The following is a 21,501-nucleotide window of genomic DNA, read 5'->3' on the forward strand; positions in this document are numbered from 1 at the left end:
TGGCTTTTAATTTTATCCAGCAAAGCAATTTTACGTGAAAGTGTAAAATCATTTCTTGGCATCTTGGCAAAGATTTAAAAATTTTAAATAAAATTGCCATAATAAATCGATATCGCTAGGTACAGTATATAGTAAGGGTAGATTCTTAAGCAGACACGTACTTGCCAGACGCACAACGAAGGGTAACTGAATCGCATCACGCTAGTGTTGCCAAATATTAGTGTACGTAGTGTTGCCATATTTTCGAAAAATCCATAAAATATATCAAAAATTGCTAAATTCCTTTTCAGCTACTGTCCCAATTAAGTGTTTAAATTATGTATTAATACGTTGGTTTGGTTTCCGTTCTTTGAGATTTGGTACAAAAAAGTGGCTGCCACAATTAAACAGAATAGACTGCAATAACTTTTTGCAGGAAGTTATTGTGTACTGAGTCAAGAAAACTATTTATTAACCATTCCATCAAAAGTATTGTACCTAAGCACAAACTGCAAGAAATAGCAGTTACATTAAATCAATTTTTCCCAAATACTTTTCTAGGGCATCTTTTGAAGTTTTCTAAAGCATCTGTTACATTTGGGAAGTTTATTCCAGTGGTTGAATACTCTTTCAGTAAGTTTTAAGTCTGACCTTGACAAATCTTTTGTTAGTTTGAACTCCAAGTTAAATACGTTTTACTTCTCTTGTGAACAGTTTAAAAATAAACTATATTCTGAAATGTCTGTAGTTTTAGTGGAATAAATATTCTCCCCAAAGCACTCCACCTCTAAAACATTGTTGAATGTCTATATGTGTGTGTGTGTGTGTGTGTGTGTGTGTGTATTCCTGAGCTTCTACTTGGTTGTAATGGTACATTTTAAAGGATAAATATTTAATGACTTAAACCGAGATAAAATATGAAGTTTTAATGAAAATGATACAACTAGTCTCAGCCTTTTACAACCTTCTTCAGGTATCCACTAAAGGTAGAACACAGTAATAAAAATTGAAGTTACAAAAAACTGAGAATTACAGGCAAAAAATGCAATTCATAATTGACACCAAAATGTTGTGGAAAGACTTTTAATGGGATTATACTGATCAAGTGCATATAATAAACAACTAAGTTATACCAACTAGTTTCACCAACTAAGGCTGTTGGCATCTTCAGGGTACATAATTGATGTAACGCACTAAAAAGTAAAAAACTGTTACAAACTATAATCAACCGATTCCAATTATATTAACCAAAGAACAGAGTGCGTACAATACATTCATAGAGTGTGGATGATATCACTTGTTGTTATTTAGGAATCTTCTATAGTTGGCACTATAATTCAGTTCTGGCGAGTTGAAGGATCTGATAAGGGTCTTCCAGATCACGGGCAAGATTAGTCGTTGGTTCCTGTTAAGGTTTTGTATACAGTGGGCAACTGTTGTGGCCTCCTTAAAAATTCGGGAGCGGAAGTCCTCCTTCATGTAAGGAATTGTGCTTCTATCTCACTCTATGGTATGGTTCGTTCTTGAGAAATGAAAAGCTAACCCCGATTTTTCTTCTCTGTTATTATTCACGTCACCTATGTGTTCTTTTTGCCTAATTTCAAGGCTCCTTGAAGTTTGGCCGATGTAATTCAAGCCGCATGTGCAGGGTATGTTATAAACTCCAGCATATTTGGAGAAAGGATGGCTATCTTTTGGAGATCTTAAGAATTGTCTAATCATTTCTGCAGGTTTAAAGGCCACTCTTATTTTATGTGGTCTAAGGAGTCTAGCAATCTTATTGGAAACTGTCATTAAGTATGGAATGACGATGGTAGAAATATAACGTACATCATCTTGTTGTCTTTGTCGGGGTTCAGAGAAAAGTACCTTGTGGACGAGTCTTCGAGGAAATCCATTCATGGTAAGGTTGGTGGATATCAGGGTTAGTTCTTCCTGGAGGTCTTGTTGATCTGTTGTAAGGAGAGAGGCAAGTTTCTTCAACATGTGTACAATCCTAGGAAAGAATGACACCACATTTCTGAGAAATGTGGTGACAGGAAGTGAAATGTAAATAACGTCCTGTATTGGTAGGTTTGCGGTAAACTGAGAGGTTGATACCACCATTCGGAAGCTTCTTAATTAAAGTGTCCAGAAATGATAATTGGTTATCTTTTTCAAGTTCTAGAGTGAATTTGATTGTGTGGTGTAGAGTTGATTTGTTAAGACAGTCGAACAGGTCCTATTTTGTGTGGTTCCAAACGATAAAGATATAGTCCACATATCTCCACCATACTGTGGGTTTAGGGTCTGTTTGAGTTAAGATTTTACTTTCAAAATCCTCCATAAAGAGATCAGCACAAGATGGAGAAGAGGGGCGGGCTACCCATTGCAAGGCCAGTCAATTGCTGATATATGGTTTTATTCCATAAGAAAAAGTTTGATGTTAAACAATGACGGAACAGAGAGGTAATGTCTTGTGGGAGCAAACTTCCTAAAATGTTGATGACTTCCTCCACAGGGATGTTACTGAATAGAGATGTAACATCCAGGCTGGCGAGTAAATCCATATCGGAGATAGAGATGTTGTTCAGTTTCTCAATGAAATGTTGCTAATTTCGTATATAAGTATCCGAATTATGAATGTGTGGTTTGAGGAGGCCTGCCAGGTGTTTAGATAACAGATAAGTTGGTGAATTGATTCCATCCACAATCGGGCGTAGTGTTATTCCATTTTTGTGTACCTTAGGAGCGCCATATAGTCTTGGTGTTAGTGGATGCATGGATTTCAATCTATGTTTTAAGTCTATAGACCAGTTCACCATATGACGTATTAAATCGTTGGTATCATTGTGGTTCTTTAGTGTTGGGTCTGTGACTAGGACACGGTAGGTTGATGTATCCGACAATAAGCTGTTAATCTTATCTTCGTAATCACTGGTGTTTAAAATCACTAAACTCGCCAGAACTGAATTATAGTGCCAACTATAGAATGTTCCTAAATAACAACAAGTGATATCATCCACACTCTATGAATGTATTGTACGCGCTCGCTCTGTTCTTTGTTTAATATAATTGGAATCGGTTGATTATAGTTTGTAACAGTTTTTTACTTTTTAGTGCCTTACATCAGTTATGTACCCTGAAGATGCCAACAGCCTTAGTTGGTGAAACTAGTTGGTATAACTTAGTTGTTTATTACATGCACTTGATCAATATAATCCCATTAAAAGTCTTTCCAGAACTTTTTGGTCAAGAAAAGTAAACGTTTTTTAACACAAAAACATTGTATTTTTCAAGTTGTTCTATCTAATGCGCTATTGTTTGTTGCATGCGAGCTTGCAAGTTCTCGTGAATGCCAGTATTGAACAACTGCAGCATGGCTATCAGGGATGTTGTAACTCAAATTGCTGTTCAAATGTTCAGGATTTAGGAGGATCTCCCTGGACTCCACGATTTCATCACAACCTGAAATATCCAGGTGTTTACAAGTTATGGTGCAACTGTAATATTCCTTATTTTGGAGAGACTAACAAATCTGCTGAACTTTGTATTGAGGAGCATAAGAGAGACATCTCCTATAAAAGATCACATGCATCTGCCCTATCCAGTCATGTTCTTTTCTCAAACAATCCTCATGATGATCTACAGAGTCACTCAGTTTGCTGAGATAAATCCGAAAACGTTTTCCGTTGCAGTGAGGAGTTTGAAAGGAAAATCGTGAAGTCCAGAGAAATCCTCCTAAATCCTGAACATTTGAACAGCAATTTGAGTTACAATATCCCTGATAGCCATGCTGCAGTTGTTCAATACTGGCATTCACGAGAACTTGCAAGCTCGCATGCAACAAACAATAGCGCATTACATAGAACAACTTGAAAAATACAATGTTTTTGTGTCAATTATGTACTGCATTTTTTGCCTGTAATTCTCAGTTTTTTGTAACTTCAATTTTTATTACTGTGTTCTACCTTTAGTGGATACCTGAAGAAGGCTGTAAAAGCTGAAACTAGTTGTATCATTTTCATTAAAACTTCATATTTTATTTCGGTTTAAGTCATTAAATATTTATTCTTTAAAATATATGTATATATATATTTTTTTTTTTTACAAAGAAAACATATGCTACTGAGAGTGATTAGGCAGAATTAATTTTAACAAAAATACCATCAGTTTATGAAAGAAACATCAGCATTTCAGTTTAGAAAGTTGGCTAATCCATCAAAAGGATGAAAATTAAATTCCTGATGTATGCTGGGCTATTAATTAGGTCTTTATGTTCCTTCTGGGATGTGTTCTATCTTTTCTTTCTCAAGAGTGGTGGGTAACATCAGCTTTCAAGGTTGTTCCCAAGGCAGAGAGCATTATGGCAATCGAAATGAACTCTTTTATAACAAATGATTTTTTATAATCATTTGTTATAAAAAATACAAGTAGAATATAACAGAAAATCTATTTGTAAAAATCAGAATACTTTCAGCCATTTGCTACTCTAAACAACTGATGCTAGGCCAGAAGTTTAAGCAGCCGATGTAATCAAATAAAAAAAATAATAGTTTTAGAAACGCCTGCTTCAGAAGACAACTGTTTCTTCAAGAAATAATTTTGTGGAGAAATTGTTTCTCCAAGCAATACAATGAAGTAATAGATTTTCTAACACTGAAATGTGGAATAACATCATGTTTTTTTGTATTTTAAGATAATTATTTTAAAATAATGACTAGTCTTCCCCTCCCCCCCCCCCCCAAAAAAAAAAAACCGGCCATCAAATTACTAACAAATAATACTGCAAAAATGAGAACACGTCCTGAAGTATGTGTGTGTGGGGGGGGGGGTATAATAAGTACTCACTCAAACCCAAATGTATCACACTCGGCAATCACTGAGAGGGATTTGGTTCCAGGGTGAAGGAATCTCCACACACACAAAAAGAAAAGTTTTTTTTTTTTTGTTGTTTGATAAGCATCATAGCTAAAAGTATTGAGTATATAGAAAGATAGAATAAAACTAAGTATTTTCCCACAATTAGTATCTCTTTAAAAATTGTACTGTGACAAAGAAGAAGGGTATATCCTAAATGATGAAGTAATTTCTTAGAACATTTTGACGTTTCCAGATTAGAAACACAACAAAGTAACATCTTAAAAATACTTTGATGTTCAAAAAACTGCTGAATACAAATACAATCCAGTTAAAACTTAAATATCAACAGTAATTATTGAATGTTATAGCAATAAGTTTTTTTGGATGTTTTGAAAGCAAACTTTGTGCTATATATTTTTTAATTTGATGTGACAGTGAGGAGGAAAGGAGAAAAGAAGATTTAATGCTGAGTAAAAGACTTTTCCAGCATAATTTTATGTGCTGGAAAAGCCTTTCATGCACCACACACATCATATGCTAAACTTCTTCCTCTTCTCAATCACATTTCAGAATAGTCTTAGTTCTTAATCCCTTTCCTTTGCTTTACCATTTGAAAAATCTCTACATTCAGTCAATACCTCTCAGCAACTTAAACTCTGCAACACATCTTCTATCTACCAAACCATGCAAACTTCATGCTTTCAATCTATCCTCGGTCCTGAAATCATTTTTGTCAACCACCTCTCCCAAGTCTTAATGAGAACAGTCCAGATGTGGTCTGATCAGGGTCTAATACAATGGAACCACTGCCACTTTGTCTTTGCTGATTAATGTCCATAGTATTACAGCAATCCTCTGATTGGTTTTTATCACTTTCTACCAGGAACATGGTATAGCATTATAGTAATCAGGAAAGGGATGTATCCGATCAGCCCTAATGAATCAGTATTTTTTAAGCCTTTGAAGTACTCCCTACAGGCATCAAGACTTCAGGAAAACATTTCCCATATCATGAGACTGTTGCTTCCTGTCTGTTTCTGCTGAACATGACATTGGGATGATTCTTCTCCACAGGTTTTTGCCTAACCCTCCACCTACTATCCACAAAGCAAGTTGGCAGTTACATTCATGTTAAAGGATATTTTTTTTTATCCCCCCACCCCAGTCTTCAATGGTGTCTCTCCTACAAATCATATACATATCATAAGTGATTAGGCATAAACATGGGTACTTTTATAGGTACCTAATTTGGAGACCCATATAAAGAGGTAGGCATGTTGGATTGTGGTTTGTTCATCCACTGGCTAAATTTCACGATTTGCTGTTCCATAGTTTTTTTTTTTTAATCAACTGGGGTGTACAAAACAGAACAGCCACCTGCATTCACCATGAGCATCAATGAGGAATGGGCACCCATCATTGGCATGGCCACTGATCTGCTAAGTATCCTTCAACTATTAAAACATTTTTAAATAGAGCACTCTAGGAACAGCCTAAAAATTGGCCGTTTCCTGGATTATATCACTGTTTAACCAGTATCCTACAATCATGAAAAAAAGCATAACCACAGGATACTAGTCAATCACAGTCACTCTACCACCATAACCATCTACCAATGTCACCCTTCCATATATATGTCCTCTTGATTGCTTGAGCATAAAACTTCTCATGAATTTTCTCTGGCTTGACTAGTCAACCTCCTCTCATACTGCACTTTTCTCTACGTTGTTTGTTGCCTTTCTGACCTGCATTTTATACTCCTCATGGGCTAATCTTTATTCCAGTATTTCAGCTGGACAGATCTACTCCTAGAGGCTACAATAAACAGACTGAAAGAATTTTGTTAGAACCATTGTTAGTAACAAGGAAGAAAACTCAATACAGATAACAGTGATTCTCAAAGGAAGAAAGTAGTGGATTTCTAATGAATGGAAAACAAATTGTTTATAATGTCATTCAGGATGCATTAATCGTGTCATATTTTAAGGCAAGTTTCAGTAAATATTAAGTTAGATATAGCTCTAATATACATTATCCAATTTGGAACATCATGATGAATTTTAACGGTTGCCTTTTTTTCAGATGCAATCTAAAAAACATATATAAAATAATTCTTAAATATGTTGTGATGCCATCTACTAAAAACAAAATTTATTTTGTTGTTTTCTGTAACAGGTACTTACAAAAGATGATACTCTTATAAGAACCAAAACAAATAACAATGAGTTGTAACTCAAGAAGCAACTGCTACACTTTAGTCAATAAGCTTTGCATTTTCAATTTCAACAAAAAAAAAAAAAAAAAGAAAGAAAGAAAGAAAAGAAAAAAAGAAAAACTTACTGTCTGTTCCATCTTGATAACTTTCAAATACAGGCAAATTCACTCCTGAAAATAAAAGAAAATTATTTCAATAGCAAAAAAGGTTAAGCCAACAAACACCCTCAAGTATATGTTGATTAGAAGAATAACTTGTTTTGTAAGTCATGGTTTCTCAACTTTTTTAAGCTCTCATATAAAAACACTTTAGCTGATTCAGGATGAATAATAGATAATGGTAGTGGATGGAATTACGGTTGAAGCAACTGAGGCTATTAACTTTCTCTCACTGGATTTGTTTCTTGGGGCCACAAAACTGAATAATGGTTGGCTCATCTTCAGCTGAAAAGTCTTTATAATGATATTTTGTGTTCTACTAGAGGAAGTCAAAATCTAGGTCATTTCATCCAAAGGACAAATGTAACATCATTCCTGCAACAGCACTACAGATGCACTGAACATGAACAATAAATATAATTTATACAAACTAACAAAATGAAAACAAAATATTTCCTTGCATTTTGAGTATACATTAAATGTATGTAACACAAATTAAAAAATTTTAAACAGAATAAGTTCCTTTCTAGAAGATGAACACCACACATATATAAATCAGCACATTTCAGATATATATGATTTTATTTTTCATGATAATTCTACCTATTAAATGTTGTAAAACTTATAGTACATTATTAACTTGGGTGGACTACCACTATGCAAGATAGTTGTCTTACACAGGACAAAGAAACTCATTTATCACCTTTTGCAAATGTGGGATTCAAACATATCCATACATCTACATGGAATTCAAACCCACAGTCTCTAAGTTTTAATGAAATAAAAATGGATGGAAACAGTTTACTAGAAAAAAAATTTCTTAATGATTTAGCAACTAATATTTCTCAAGTTATACTAGAATCATCAAAGAGAACACAGTGCCAAGCAGCAGTTAACATTAAATGAAGTTAATTAGATATACTGAAAAATGCAAGACAACCTCAAAAGATTGATTTACCAGAGTATGAAAAGCATGTTTTAAGAACAACAAATGTTCAGAGTTTGAATAACAATCTCCAAAATGCAAGAACTGACATAGCATCAAGCTTGTTCATATTTAGGCAGTGGTTATGCCATGGTCAACCAATCTGGACAATGCAAGTTTTCAGAAACAGATATAATCCATATGGTCTTCATATCTAGCATCATGGTTTTGGATATAAGATGGATATGTTAATATTCCTAAACAGAATCAATTTTCTGGTGTGATTAATAATGAGATGCTTTGTGACCATCCTGCTGAAATTGCTAAATACATTAAGATATGAAGTAGTTTAATTATTGTAAAGGGTTAATATCCACAAGTGTAATATTTGCTGAACATGAATCTTTAGCTATTCAAAGGCAGTCTCAAGAAATTTTATTACTAAGGCTGACAAAGAGAGAGTGATTGCAACTATAATTGCTCAGAATATCATAGGAAGATATCTTTGAATGTGTAATAGACTACTTATAGGTTGCCCTGATTTCTAATGATTCTAATAAGCTGTAAAGAGATAAATAAAATTTTAGACAGCACAACATACTGGTGTAAAGATTCTTTGGCTCAACTTCCATACCTTTCATGGGAGACTTCCATGAATTTATGAATGAAAAAATCCATACAACTGAAATACAACTCAGTTTTATTGGTGCTATCAAAGCATATGTCATTTACTTTAATGAAGATCTGCTGGCCCATGAATATGATTGCATACAGACTGAACTTTCTTTTAATGGTTAGAATATATCCATTATTAATAAGATGCTAAATAACTATTTGCCTAAACAATACTAATGAGAATGAAAGTGATAACTGTTTCTTATGTCAAAGGTATTTCCAAAAGAAATGCTCATATTATAAAAATTCAACTTTTCCACTTCCTTCTCTTGTTCAGAAAATGGATTACTTTTTTAAACCCTTCTATTAAAGGCAAAGTGTGTCCCTAGTCTCTTCTTGTATAAGAATTCCTTGTTCATGTGATCACAATTAGTATGACCAAATTAATTGATCTGCTGAGATGTGAAGAGCACATGGATTTACATCTTCCAAAACATAAAGAATGTCCAAGATTATGTGACCACATTATAATTACTGACCACATATCAAATGGCAAGAAATGTACTTCAAATATTTGTTTTATCCTGTTTAATTGATTTTATTTATTTAATTATTAAGGAAAAGGCCAATTTGCTTTTCTAATTTAATTATCTACTGACTCGATTTTAATGCTTGTTAACTGTTTGATGAGACACTGTGTTTGCTCTGACAAAACTAGAGAAGTATTTGATATTAATAAACTTAGTTTTCTAATAAGAATGTTTCTATCTGTTTATTAAAATAACACTACCTAAAGCACTTAAGTATAAATAAGCGTATATAGATTAAGCTAATCTATATAGGCTTATATAGATTAGCTTAATCTACATAAGCCTATATAGAAGCTCTGGACGAACAATATCAATTTTTTAAACATCTGTTCTGCACACATTTTCCTTCAGTAGTCCTAATATTATTCATTTTTATTGAAAATTAATGATTTTTAGATTTAGCAATCATAATACTACATCTCAAAGAGCCTCCATGGCTCAGGTAGTATCAGCGATGCCTTTTGGTTGGAAAGACTAGGTTTGAATCTTTCTAGGACAAGCAAGAACCATTATTAGGATTTTTCAAACAGAGGTGAGTTAGCTGGTCTCATAACAGGCAATCTGGCCAGAAGAACATATGCAATTGCAACAAGAACACAAACAATGCAAATAGCATTAATTGCTCTATCATAAGTATCAGGTTTCTAAAGAAATCCAAAATATTTACATAGATACAAAATTAAAAATATTTAATGCATGTATTAAATCAGTTATTTTATATGGATGCAAAACATGGCTGGTTTCAAAGGAACTTTGACAAGAGTCAAAGTTCTTGTTTTCTTATTTAGGCTTCTCCATTATACAGTATTTTTCCTTTAATTTATAACTTATGTTATTTATAAGCATTATGTAAAATAATTAAAGAATAACCACAATTCTTTATAAAAATTATTAACTTGTAGAGTTTAGGATTCATAATAAAGGAACCAATCTCATTTAAACATGTTATAATTTTCATTCCAGGGCGAGCCTCAACTACTGGGCGGGTCCACAGGTGATGGATAGCAGAACGGCTTGCAGATATATAAGCTACTTGCAATGAGGGGAAACCTGAGAAGCCTGAACCAAGATAGTAGTGCTAATAGGATGCTACCAAACACTGTAACATGGTCAAGTTATCATATAATGGTCATACTGCATCGTCATTCATGCAGGTTACCAAGGGACGCATTCAGGTTTTAGGCAGAAGGACCCATTCAAAAAATATGTTACAGTCTCCCTTAGACACCATTCCTTAGCGCTCTGCTTGAGGAAACTCCATCAATGGGCCCACTACCTGTTTGGGGAGGTGTTTAGGGGCAGCACAAAGAAATGGTTCTGCAAAGGGACAGAAATGGCAACGACAACGGCACCAGACTGTGGCTTTAGGCAACTGGAACATCTTTTCTCTGACAGGAAAGGGAAAAGGAACTGGTCGAGGAAGCCAACCGCTACCAACTAGATTTAGTCGGGCTTTCTTCGGCCAAGAGGAGAGGCTCTGGAACTGTCGACCTGGATGAGGGATGGAGGCTCTACTACTCTGGTGTGAGCCCGACAATGTCTTCTCAGGCAGGTATGAAGATATTCACAAGTCCCCAGCTGTCAGACTGTGTTGCTGAATGGATCCAATTTGGGGAGACGGATATGTATGTGTTAAGCTCCAGATGAAAAACCACAACTTGTCTGTGGTGCAAGCCTATGCACCTAATCTGGAGTCAGAATACTCTGCCTTCTTAGAGGAAGTGGATGCTGCTTTAAACAAGGTGACAGACATGGAACCAGTCCTGCTAATGGGTGACTTCAATGCACATGTTGGAACAGATGACCAGACATGGAAAGGTGTGGTTGGGAGGAACAGAGACACTGACCTTAACACGAATGGGTTGAAATTATTGCACTTCTGCTGTACAAACAGCTTGACCATAATGAATACCTTCTTTCAGCACTTGGACAAAGGTCTCTGATTGACTCTTTTATAGTCTCAGCAGACCTATTTTCCTCAGTACTGGACATTCATGTGAGGAGAGGGGCAGAACTGTCAACTAACCACCACCTTGTTGTCTGCACTGTACGACTATAGAAACCAAATGCTACCATCAACACTGGTAGACCTAAGCAGCTTACCATGCGAAATGGGAGGCATTGGAAAATGAGGCTGTGAGGAAGAAATTTACAGATAAACATCTCCTCCAGGTTCAAAGAGATTCCCAGACATACTGCAGATGTTAAGGAGGAGTGGGAGCTGTTCAGAACAGCTGTCAATAACTCTTGTGCTGTGGCAGAAAGCAGCTCGGCAGGGTGACGGGCAGTAAGAAAAGGACACCTTGGTGGAACCAAGAGGTCCAAAAAGCTGTGGAGGCAAAAAAGAAGGCTTACCTAACATGACTTACGGTCAGGTCACCTGAGATGCATTTCCGGTACAATAAGGTGCAAAAAGTTGTTGCTGAGGCAGTAAAGACAGCAAAGCAGAGGGCTTGGGAATCCTTTGGAGAAAGATTAGACTCATCCTATGCAAATGCAAACAAGGTATTTTGGCAGATCATCCGCTGCCTTCAAGGGAGGAAATTGTGCACAGCAAGGCAATTAAGACCTCTGATGGTGCACTTTTAACAACCGAGAATCTGATGGTGCACTTTTAACAACCACAGATGGAGGGAATACTTTGAGAGCCTTCTTAACCCAGGTGGCCCAGCAGTTGTGCATCCAAGAGGTGCAGATCAGGGCAATGACTAGTTTCACAGCAGAAGAGGTCCATTTAGCAATAAAATCGCTAAAATTGGACAGGGCTGCTGGTGATGATGAAATTCAGCCCGAAATGCTAAAAGCCTTAAATCGAGACAATGTTCTCTGGCTGACTTGAGTGTGTCAGGCTGCTTGGATATCTGAGTGAGCACCAAAGCAGGCAGATAGGCATGATAATACCAGTCTTCAAGAAGGGAGACCAGAGAGAGAGAGATTGAAGCAACTATTGTGGCATCTCTCTCTGCTCAGCCTGCCTGGGAAAGTATATGCTAGGTGCCTAGAAAGAAGGTGCAGGAGCATACTTGAGTCAAAGTTCCAAGAAGAACAATGTGGCTTTCATCCTGGCAGAAGCACAGCTGACCAAATCTTCACTTTAAGGCAAGTCATTGAGAAATCTTGGGAATATGCCAAGAATATCTACACACTTAGAGAAGGCATATGATGGGGGTTCCTCAGAATAAACTTTGGAAAGTAGTACAGGAGTATGGAGTGGATGGCCAACTATTAGCTGCCATCAAGTCCCTGTATGAATGCCTGGAGTTTTGTGTCAGGGTAAATAGCACAAAGTCTGAACCTTTCACAGTCTCCGTTGGTCTCCACCAAAGGTGTGTTCTGTCACCCCTCATTTTCATAATATTTATGAACTGGACTGATAGGCACAGCTGAGGAAGTGAGCGGGTCAGAATTGGAAATGTAGCATTGGACGTCTGCTTTTTGCAGATGACCTCCAGCAGACCATGGATAGGTTTGTAGCTGTTTGTGCAGAAGCCAGGATGAAGATCAGTGTGGCCAAATCGGAAACATTTGTGGTCTCAAGACAACCATTCCAGTGCACTCTACATGTGAGTGGAGTCCCAATGAGGCAGGTGGAGAAGTCTAAATACCTTGGGTCCATATTCACGAGTGATTGAAAGTGGGACATAGAGCTAGATACTCGAATTGGATCAGCAAGCGCAATATTGCGGGAGCTTGGCCGTTCAGTAGTATTGAAGTGGGAGTTAAGCCAGAAGGCAAAGCTGGCTTCTTCAATACAGTCTATGTCCCCATCCTCACCTATGGTCATGAGAGCTGGGTGATGACCAAAAGAATGCGGACACAAATCCAAGCAGCTGAATTTAGGTTCCTTCGAGGGGTTGTGGGGGCTGAGACTCGATAGGGTCAGAAGCTCTGCATTTTTTAAAACCCTCAATACTCAACAGCTGCTTCTCCATGTTGAGAGATCACAGTTACGATGGTACAGGCACCTAGTCATAATATCACAAGAGAGGCTCCCTCAGCAGGCCTGCTTTGCCAAGCCAGAGGATGGGAGATCAAGCGGAAGGCCAAGGACTTGATGGATAGATTATATCCAAAACTTTGGGTGGACATATCTGGGAGTCCCACCAGAACACCTGAGCTTGGTGGCAGAAGATCGTGACCATTGGAAGTCCCTCTTGCAGCTGCTTCCCCCACAACCCAATTAGGAAAGGTGGGCCTTGAAGATGGATGGATGAATAATTTTCATTAAAGATACCAAGCAATTTTATAAACTTGGTTTTAATCCTTTTTTCCCAAGTAAGCAAACAGGCAAGTAAGTCAAATTTGCGCCTGAAGTACTTTCAGGTCTGAGGCAACTCATGGTAAAGGGTGAAATAAGCTCTGATTACTTTCCTTAGTATCTCCCAAAATGCAAAGCACATCTTCTTGCACACATGTAAGATGCATGCATTAACAGAAGAGCCACTACCCAGACTGGTTTCGACCTTTATTGAGGTCTCCTTTAGTGGACGCCAGATCCTGAGATGTCAAGGTTGAAGTAATGCAGAACTTATAAATTTTACCTATACAAGTGATCAGAGCTTATTCCACCTTTACCACGAGTTGGCTCAGTCCTGAAAATACTTCGGGTGCAAACTTGACTTGATCGTTTGCTTATTTTGGAAAAAAGGATTAAAACCAAGTTCATAAAATTGCTTGGTATCTTCAACGTATAGTATACCCAAGGTAAAAAACTTTCTACATCTTTCTCTCATCCTGAGATTTTTATTTAATAAGGTCAAAGCACCTTGTGGCAACTTGTATAGATAAAATTTATAAGTTCTGCATTACTTCATCCTTGGCGGCTCAGGATCTGGCTCCCACTAACGAGACTTCAATAAAGAGCCACTACCTGGTCTGGATAGTGGCTCTTCCCTTAATGCATAGCATCATACATGTGTGCAAGGAGATGTGCTTTGCATTTTGGGAGATACTAAGGAAAGTGATCAGAGCTTATTCCACCCTTTACCACGAGTTGCCTCAGACCTGAAAGTACTTCAGGTGCAAACTTGACTTACTTGCTTGTTTGCTTACTTGGGAAAAAAGGATTAAAACCAAGTTTATAAAATTGCTTGGTATCTTTAATGTATAGTATACCCAAGGTAAAAAACTTTCTACATGTTATAATTTTACCTCAGTTTACGAATGATTCACTTTATGAACAGCAGGCTGGGAACCTAACCCCTTCGCAAAACGAACCTGTATCTTATTCTAAAGGGCATATACACTAAAAATGGTGAGTGGCATGAGACAAATATGTGAAAAAAGTATACACGTGTGTGGCAAATGGAGATAAAGAGCTCATGAAATTTCAAAGTGTTAACATGTCAAAATTTTCCACTACATGGCCAAAACAAATGGTTGAACTTTCCCCAACTGTGCAGCAAATGTGAAAAGACAGAAAACCAAAGATGATAAATTGGTTGTCCAAGGAATATTAGCATATGCAGAATTTAGCTTAAGTAAACGTTGATAAGTGATGACTTCACTGTTTCCTTAAAACAGTATATCAAATGTCATTACCAGTAAAGCCATAGTAGTGAAATTGTATTTCCATGCTCCAGAAACTTTGACATGAATGAATAATGTAGTGAACTTAATATATTACCTTTAAAACTTAATTTAGGAAACAAACCAAAATTCTGTATTATGATGACTTTCTTAAACAACAAGGAGCAATTCAGAAGAAGATACTTTCTGATTAAAATAAATACATTCTAGGAGTGCAACAAATATCATAAAAATATGAAGTTATTTATAAGTTGCTTCACACACTATAAAAATTTTAACAATTAAAATGTTTGCAAAAACTGATTAATTACATTTCCAAACATTACAATTTTTTAATATTTTGTACTAGAGAAAACCTGCTAATTCAGAAATATTTAAGTGTAGATCCTTGGACTTCAAAGACCTGGATTTGGAGATATAATCAGTTTTATATGATGAATGATGATGCAAATCATTGGCTTGATTGGCCAAGTGGTTAACATATCCACTCTCCAGCCAAAAGGCTGCAGGTTCGAATCCCACTGTGGGCATGGAGGTTTGTGATTGTCTGTGAAAATACTAGTGGTGGTGATGGGCAGTAGATGGCATTAATGTAGGTGATGCAGCTCGCTGTAGTTGGTGGATTGAGTGATGGAGACAGAGAGTTGTAGAGGAGGTGTCACGTAATAATAAAAATATAGTTAATAAATAACATTAACGAAAATAACAAACATACATTTAAAAAACAGAAAATAATATAGATATTAGATGTATCTGTGAACATGACAGACTTATTTTTAAACAATTTCACTTCAGAGGTGTGCATGTGAGGGGTGCTTAAGGGTCAAAGATGTATAACTGAGAGGAGACCTCCACATAGCCTTTAAAGGAATGCGGAGAACCGACCAGGGCTTCTGACCTAATGTCCAATCCTCACCTTCTCGTGGTGCACCCTGTTGGGTATCTACTTTGATACTGAACGAACGAGGATGGGCTGGCAATTTGGGATTTAGCCGACCAAATTGTATTCTTATTGGTTAAACCAAAATAAAAAATGATGGTACAACATGACAAAATTTCATGCCGGCTGGGGCGTCGCCCGGTTAAACAAGGCCCCCGTTGTTTTCGCCAGGGAACCAGGGCGAACAGCGAAAAGTCAGCTACTGGAACAAATCTGAAAACAAACCCCAACTCAAAATCACCAGAGTTAAAGATCGGTACTATCAACGTAAGAAGCCTGAATGGCAAAGAAATGGAGCTAGCTGAGGAATTAGATAAGTACCAGATCGACATAATAGGGGTGACTGAAACAAAAAAGACCAAAACTGGTGAGATCTTTCTGAGCAATAAATACAAAATGTTATATTCAGGCAATGACAATCAAGAAAAAGAAGGAGTAGCCATAGTATTCAACACAAAATACGAGGCTAATCTTCTTGAATGGCAGTCAGTCTCAAGTAGAGTAATGTGGGCAAATATGAGAATGGGGAACTGGACAATGAGACTTATTTGTGCCTATGGTCCCACAGAAGGTTCTACTAAGGTAGAAGTGGAGGAATTTTTTGAGGCTTTAGAAAAAGCAACTGACACAATGAAAAAGGAAAAGTTGGTCCTTGTTGGGGATCTAAATAGTAGAGTAGGAAATGATTGTGAGACATACAAAAATATTTTGGGAAAATTTGGAGAAAAGAGCAAAGCTAATAATAATGGCAAATATCTGTTGGATTTCTGCTCAGGACATGGACTGGTTATTACTAACACCATGTTCCAACATAAAAATGTGCACAAATTCACATGGAGAGAAGAGGCTAGGAATAAGAAAAGTCTCATTGACTATGTTATTGTTGATAGTGATGTTTTCTCCCTGGTGCAGGACACCAGAGTGTACAGAGGATTTGAAATTGGAAGTGATCAGTATTTAGTCTTGAGCAGGATAAAATTGAATTTCATATTGAAAAGAATAACATGTAAGAAAGTTTTAAAGCGAATAAAAGTTGAGCAGCTCTCAGATGTGAACTGTAGACTAAAATACAGAAATATTATTGAAAAGAAAATGAAAGAGTTTGAGAACAGGAATCAAACCTTGGAGATTCAGTGGCAAACTCTGAAGGAAACATTGATTGATTCTGCCAGAGAGGCATGTGTTGAGGTTGTGTGCAAGGATAAAAAAATCAGAACTCCCTGGTGGACACAGGAAGTTAAAGAGGCAGTGAAGGAAAAGAAGAAAGCATATCAAAAGTTCCTGGCAAATAAGTCAGCTTTTACTCTTACAGAATACAGAGACAAATGTAAGAAAGCTAAACAGTGTGTAAAACTAGCTAAGCAAAAGTCATGGGAGGACTTTGGCAAGAATATAGAAAATAAATATCAAGAAGGTGGCAAAATATTCTGGAGGTTGTTGAAGAAGCTTAGGAATGGAGGAAAGAGTGCTGTAAAAGGAATTAGAGATGATAAAGATGAAATGAAAACAGGAGAAAAAGATATCCTTGAAGTATGGAGTAATTACTTTGAAAAACTGCTAAATGAAACAAGCAGTGATGACAGCACAGTGATAAAAAACACTGACCAGGCATGCAGTCAGGAATACATATCCATACTTGAAGTAGAAAAAGCCATCAAAGGCTTGAAATGTGGAAAGGCAGCAGGAGTAGATGATATTCGACCAGAAATGCTGAAGTATGGTGGTATAAGAGTCTTACAGTGGCTGCACTGCATAGTTCAGAAAGCCTGGACAGATGGACGAATTCCCGATGATTGGAGTAGAGCTCTCATAGTACCCATATATAAAAAGGGAAATAAAACTGAATGTGAGAATTACAGAGGTATTTCCCTACTGAGTGTTCCTGGCAAGATCTATGCAAGTATACTTGAGAAACGGTTGAGAAGAATTGTGGAAGAAAAGCTTGGTGAAGAACAAGCTGGATTCAGGCCAAATAGAGGCTGTCAGGATCAGATCTTCACTTTACGACAAATAGTCGAGAAAGCATGGGAATATAACAAAGATCTGTATTTAAGTTTTGTCGATTTGGAAAAGGCATATGACAAGGTGCCAAGAGAGAAGCTATTCAATACGCTGCAGTTATATGGTGTCAATGGGGCATTATATCAAGCAATACTTAGTCTTTATTTGAGTTGTGAGTCAGCAGTTAGAATTGAAGGAAGTAGGTTTCTTGAAGGATGTGAGACAAGGATGTACATTATCCCCTCTGTTATTCATTATCTATATGGATCACAATATGAAGGAATGTGGTATTAAACCTGATATCAAAATTGGAGATGTTAATGTCAGCTCTTTGCTTTATGCGGATGATGTTATACTTCTAAATAAATCCGCTACAAGTCTGCAAGATTCTCTGACTAAATTGAATAGCTGTTGTAATAGATATGGTATGAAGGTCAGCAATAAAAAGACAAAGACAATGAAAATAGGCAGAATCATTGAAAATGTCAACTGTGTTGTGAATGGAGAACCTGTGGAACAAGTAAAACATTTCAGCTACTTAGGCACAATTTTTACTGAAGATGGTAAACTAAATATAGAAATAGACAACAGAATCAGCAAAGCTGGTATGGTGGGAAGTCAATTGAATAAATTCATATGGAATAAGAAAGAAATTAGCCGGAACACTAAATTAGCTGTATACAAGACTGTGTTCAAACCAATTTTAACTTATGGATCTGAGAACTGGGTCAGAAGTAAAACACTTGACCAAAGACTAGAGACCGCAGATATGAGAGTCCTGAGAAAGATTAGAGGCGTGAACAGATGGCATCAATGGCAATATCATATTAAAAATGAGGATATTAGGAAAGAACTTGACATTGTCAGCATCCAGGAATGCGTTAGCAGAGCTAATCTCAGATGGTATGGTCACTTAAATAGAATGGGAGAGGAAAGATTAGCAAAACAAGTGTTCTCTGCCAGGTTGGCAGGAAAACGACCCAGAGGAAGACCAAGGTATAGGTGGATTGATATGGTACAAAGTGCCTTAGACGATAGAAATATAAGATCTGATAATGTTGGAGTCTTGACAAGTAACAGACTGATTTGGAGGAAAATTGTAGATAGGAAGTTAGTAATGATGTAATTTTTTCATGCAGTACTGTCACATCCTGTACACCCCTTGAGGGTACATGGCAGGAATTTGATGATGATGATGATGGTGTGCATGTGCACACACACACACACACACATCTATTTTATATGTGACTTCTACTCTTCTAATTTATTTATTTATTCCTGTGGAGTTTCCTTCCTTTTCTCCCCTGTCCCTATTCGGGCGAGTTGAACCCCCCCCCCTCATGGGGGTTAAGTATTTATGGCTGTAGATCAGTGTGTGTTCACGGGGCCGGTTTGCCTGCTTGCGGGATGAAAAACCCCAGATAAACTGGAGGGGAAACCCTGCTGTCCACGCCCAAGACCGGCTAACTTGGCTGTGGCTGAGAAAGATCCTTAAGCTCCTCATGTCGGCGACAGGAATTGAACCCAGGACACTCCTTCCCCAGGCATATGGTTGTGAAGTGCAAAGCCACTAGGCTGACCATGCGGACACTCTTCTAATGAAAGGTTATAAACCTATAGTACATCAGTATCACGGGCAAGCTATGGATTTTCTTTGTCATTTATTATTATTTTTTTTTTGAATTCTTTTGTATTTAGTATGGAAATCTAGTCTAGAGACCAAATATGGAACTTTTTCAAACCACTTCAGGCCTCCAATGGTCAAAAAAAATTTGACCATTATAGGCATGGCTCTCGGGGATTTGGGTTGATAATCTATGATGGTCCCATAGTGGACAACGGAATTCATCTCTCACCTAATGACAATCATGAACATTCATGCCTAGGTAAGATTCAAACCTGCAGCCTGCTGGTTGAAGAGTGAATATACACCAACCAGGCAAGCAAATCTGCCAAGACAATATCTGTAAACTTATTCCCTAAAATTTTTTAAATTGTTCTTTTCCAGTTTCTACTAAAACTGCCCATTCTCCAGCACCATCTCCAAGATTTTGTAAGTTCAACACTATTTATAGCACTCCTTTGTAATGAAACAGGATGCTGTAGGACTATGCAAAATGACAAACCTGCATATCTTCTTACTTTACTTCTCAATTTAATCTCTCTCTCTCTGATTTGCACTTACTTCTTGTGAAAACTTTAGAGCCTCCATAGCGCAGTCAGTATAGAAGAAGCCCTTTGATCGGAAAGACCTGGGATCGATTCCGTCAGTGATGTGAGGAACCTTTATCTGATTTCTTTTGTCTAAAGGTCAGTTAGCCAGGCCCATACGAAGGTAGGGTTTTTTACTATACCTCAGCATCCACATATTCCCCCTCCTAGTGGTCCATTTTGATAAGGTTTCACTGGCCTGACAGCTGTTTCATATTGGTTGGTTTTCATCAGAGACCAGGCAGAAACCATAAGAGAGCAAAAACTCTCTTTCAATACTAAGGAACTTGAAATATTAGAGAGGTGTATTTTTGGTAAGCAAACTCTCAGTCGGTGAATAAAAGTATTTACTAAAATAAAGAGCCAAAAGGCTTCACTTCGGCGATGCAAAAATCATAAAAATCAAGTGGATATTAAATCCAACATTATTTCAAAGCCAAATAAAACTCATCGTGGGAGGTTCATTCAACTGACAACATATTTATCATATAGAATCTTAAAATCCTTAATATTCCTTGCATTAACAATACATTCTGGTATTGTGTTCCATTCACTGACAATTCTCCATGTAAAAAATCCACTCCTCACCCCCCCCCCTCTTCACCATACTTTTACATAACTTCCAGGAATGACCTCTGGTTCTTCCCCTCTTACCTTCTGCTCATTTTATAAACCCCCCCCCTCTGGATTAATCTGATAAAATCCTCTCACTAACTTAAATGTCTCTATCATATTACATCTCTTCCTCCTATCCACCAAACTCTGCAATCCACATCTTTTCAACCTCTCTCCATAGACAAGATTCCAAACTACTGATATTGTCTTGGTCATTTGTTTCTGGATCCTCTCCAATGTCTCCACATCACACTGAAAACCAGGTGACCAGATCTGAACACAACAGTCCAAGTGTGGCCTGACCAGTGTCTTATACAGTGGCACAACCACTTCCTTATCCTTACATGTTAGAGTACTTCTTATCATAGCTGCACTATGATGTGCAGCTTTTGCAACACTAGCAATATGCCCTCTAAACTTCAGTCTACTGTCAGCCATCACTCCCAGATCTCTAATCTCATCCACTTCTTGGGTACTGCACTCCAAAATGCAACACCTTCCACTTATTGATATTAAAACTACAAACCCACTCTTTTGTCTAAGTAAAAAGTCTATTCAAATCTTCCTGAAGGGATTTAATATCAGCAGTGCTACTTATAATTCTTCTCAACTTTGCATCATCAGCAAATAACTGAAGATCCCCAGTCAGTCCACATGATATATCATTTACAAACACGTTAAAGTTAAGTAATAGTACTACATGAAAAAGTTGCTTCATTACTAATTTCCTATCGCTAATTTTCCTATAAACTGATGTGTTATCAGTCAAGACTCCGATATTATCAGATCTTATATTTGTGACTGCTAAAGTACTTTTTACTGTATCCAATCCATCTATATCTTGATCTTCCTCTGGGTCTTTTTCCTGGCAAAGAACACCT

At 37.1% G+C, this 21,501-nt stretch overlaps 1 protein-coding gene across 1 annotated transcript in view; it reads right to left on the reverse strand.

The window, feature by feature from the left end:
• The window catches only part of LOC150102458 (V-type proton ATPase subunit D-like), a 131,126-nt gene that overhangs the window by 47,066 nt on the left and 62,559 nt on the right, over positions 1-21,501 (reverse strand). Inside the window, exon 4 of the mRNA XM_090399750.1 lies at positions 7,162-7,206. Within this exon, the coding sequence (XP_090255876.1) occupies positions 7,162-7,206 (45 nt within the window). The remainder of the gene's footprint in view (positions 1-7,161; positions 7,207-21,501) is intronic.

Source organism: Typopeltis vanoorti, chromosome 10, assembly GCF_054136105.1.
Source record: "Typopeltis vanoorti isolate ZY-2024b chromosome 10, IOZ_Tvanoo_1.0, whole genome shotgun sequence".
Taxonomy (NCBI): domain Eukaryota; kingdom Metazoa; phylum Arthropoda; class Arachnida; order Uropygi; family Thelyphonidae; genus Typopeltis; species Typopeltis vanoorti.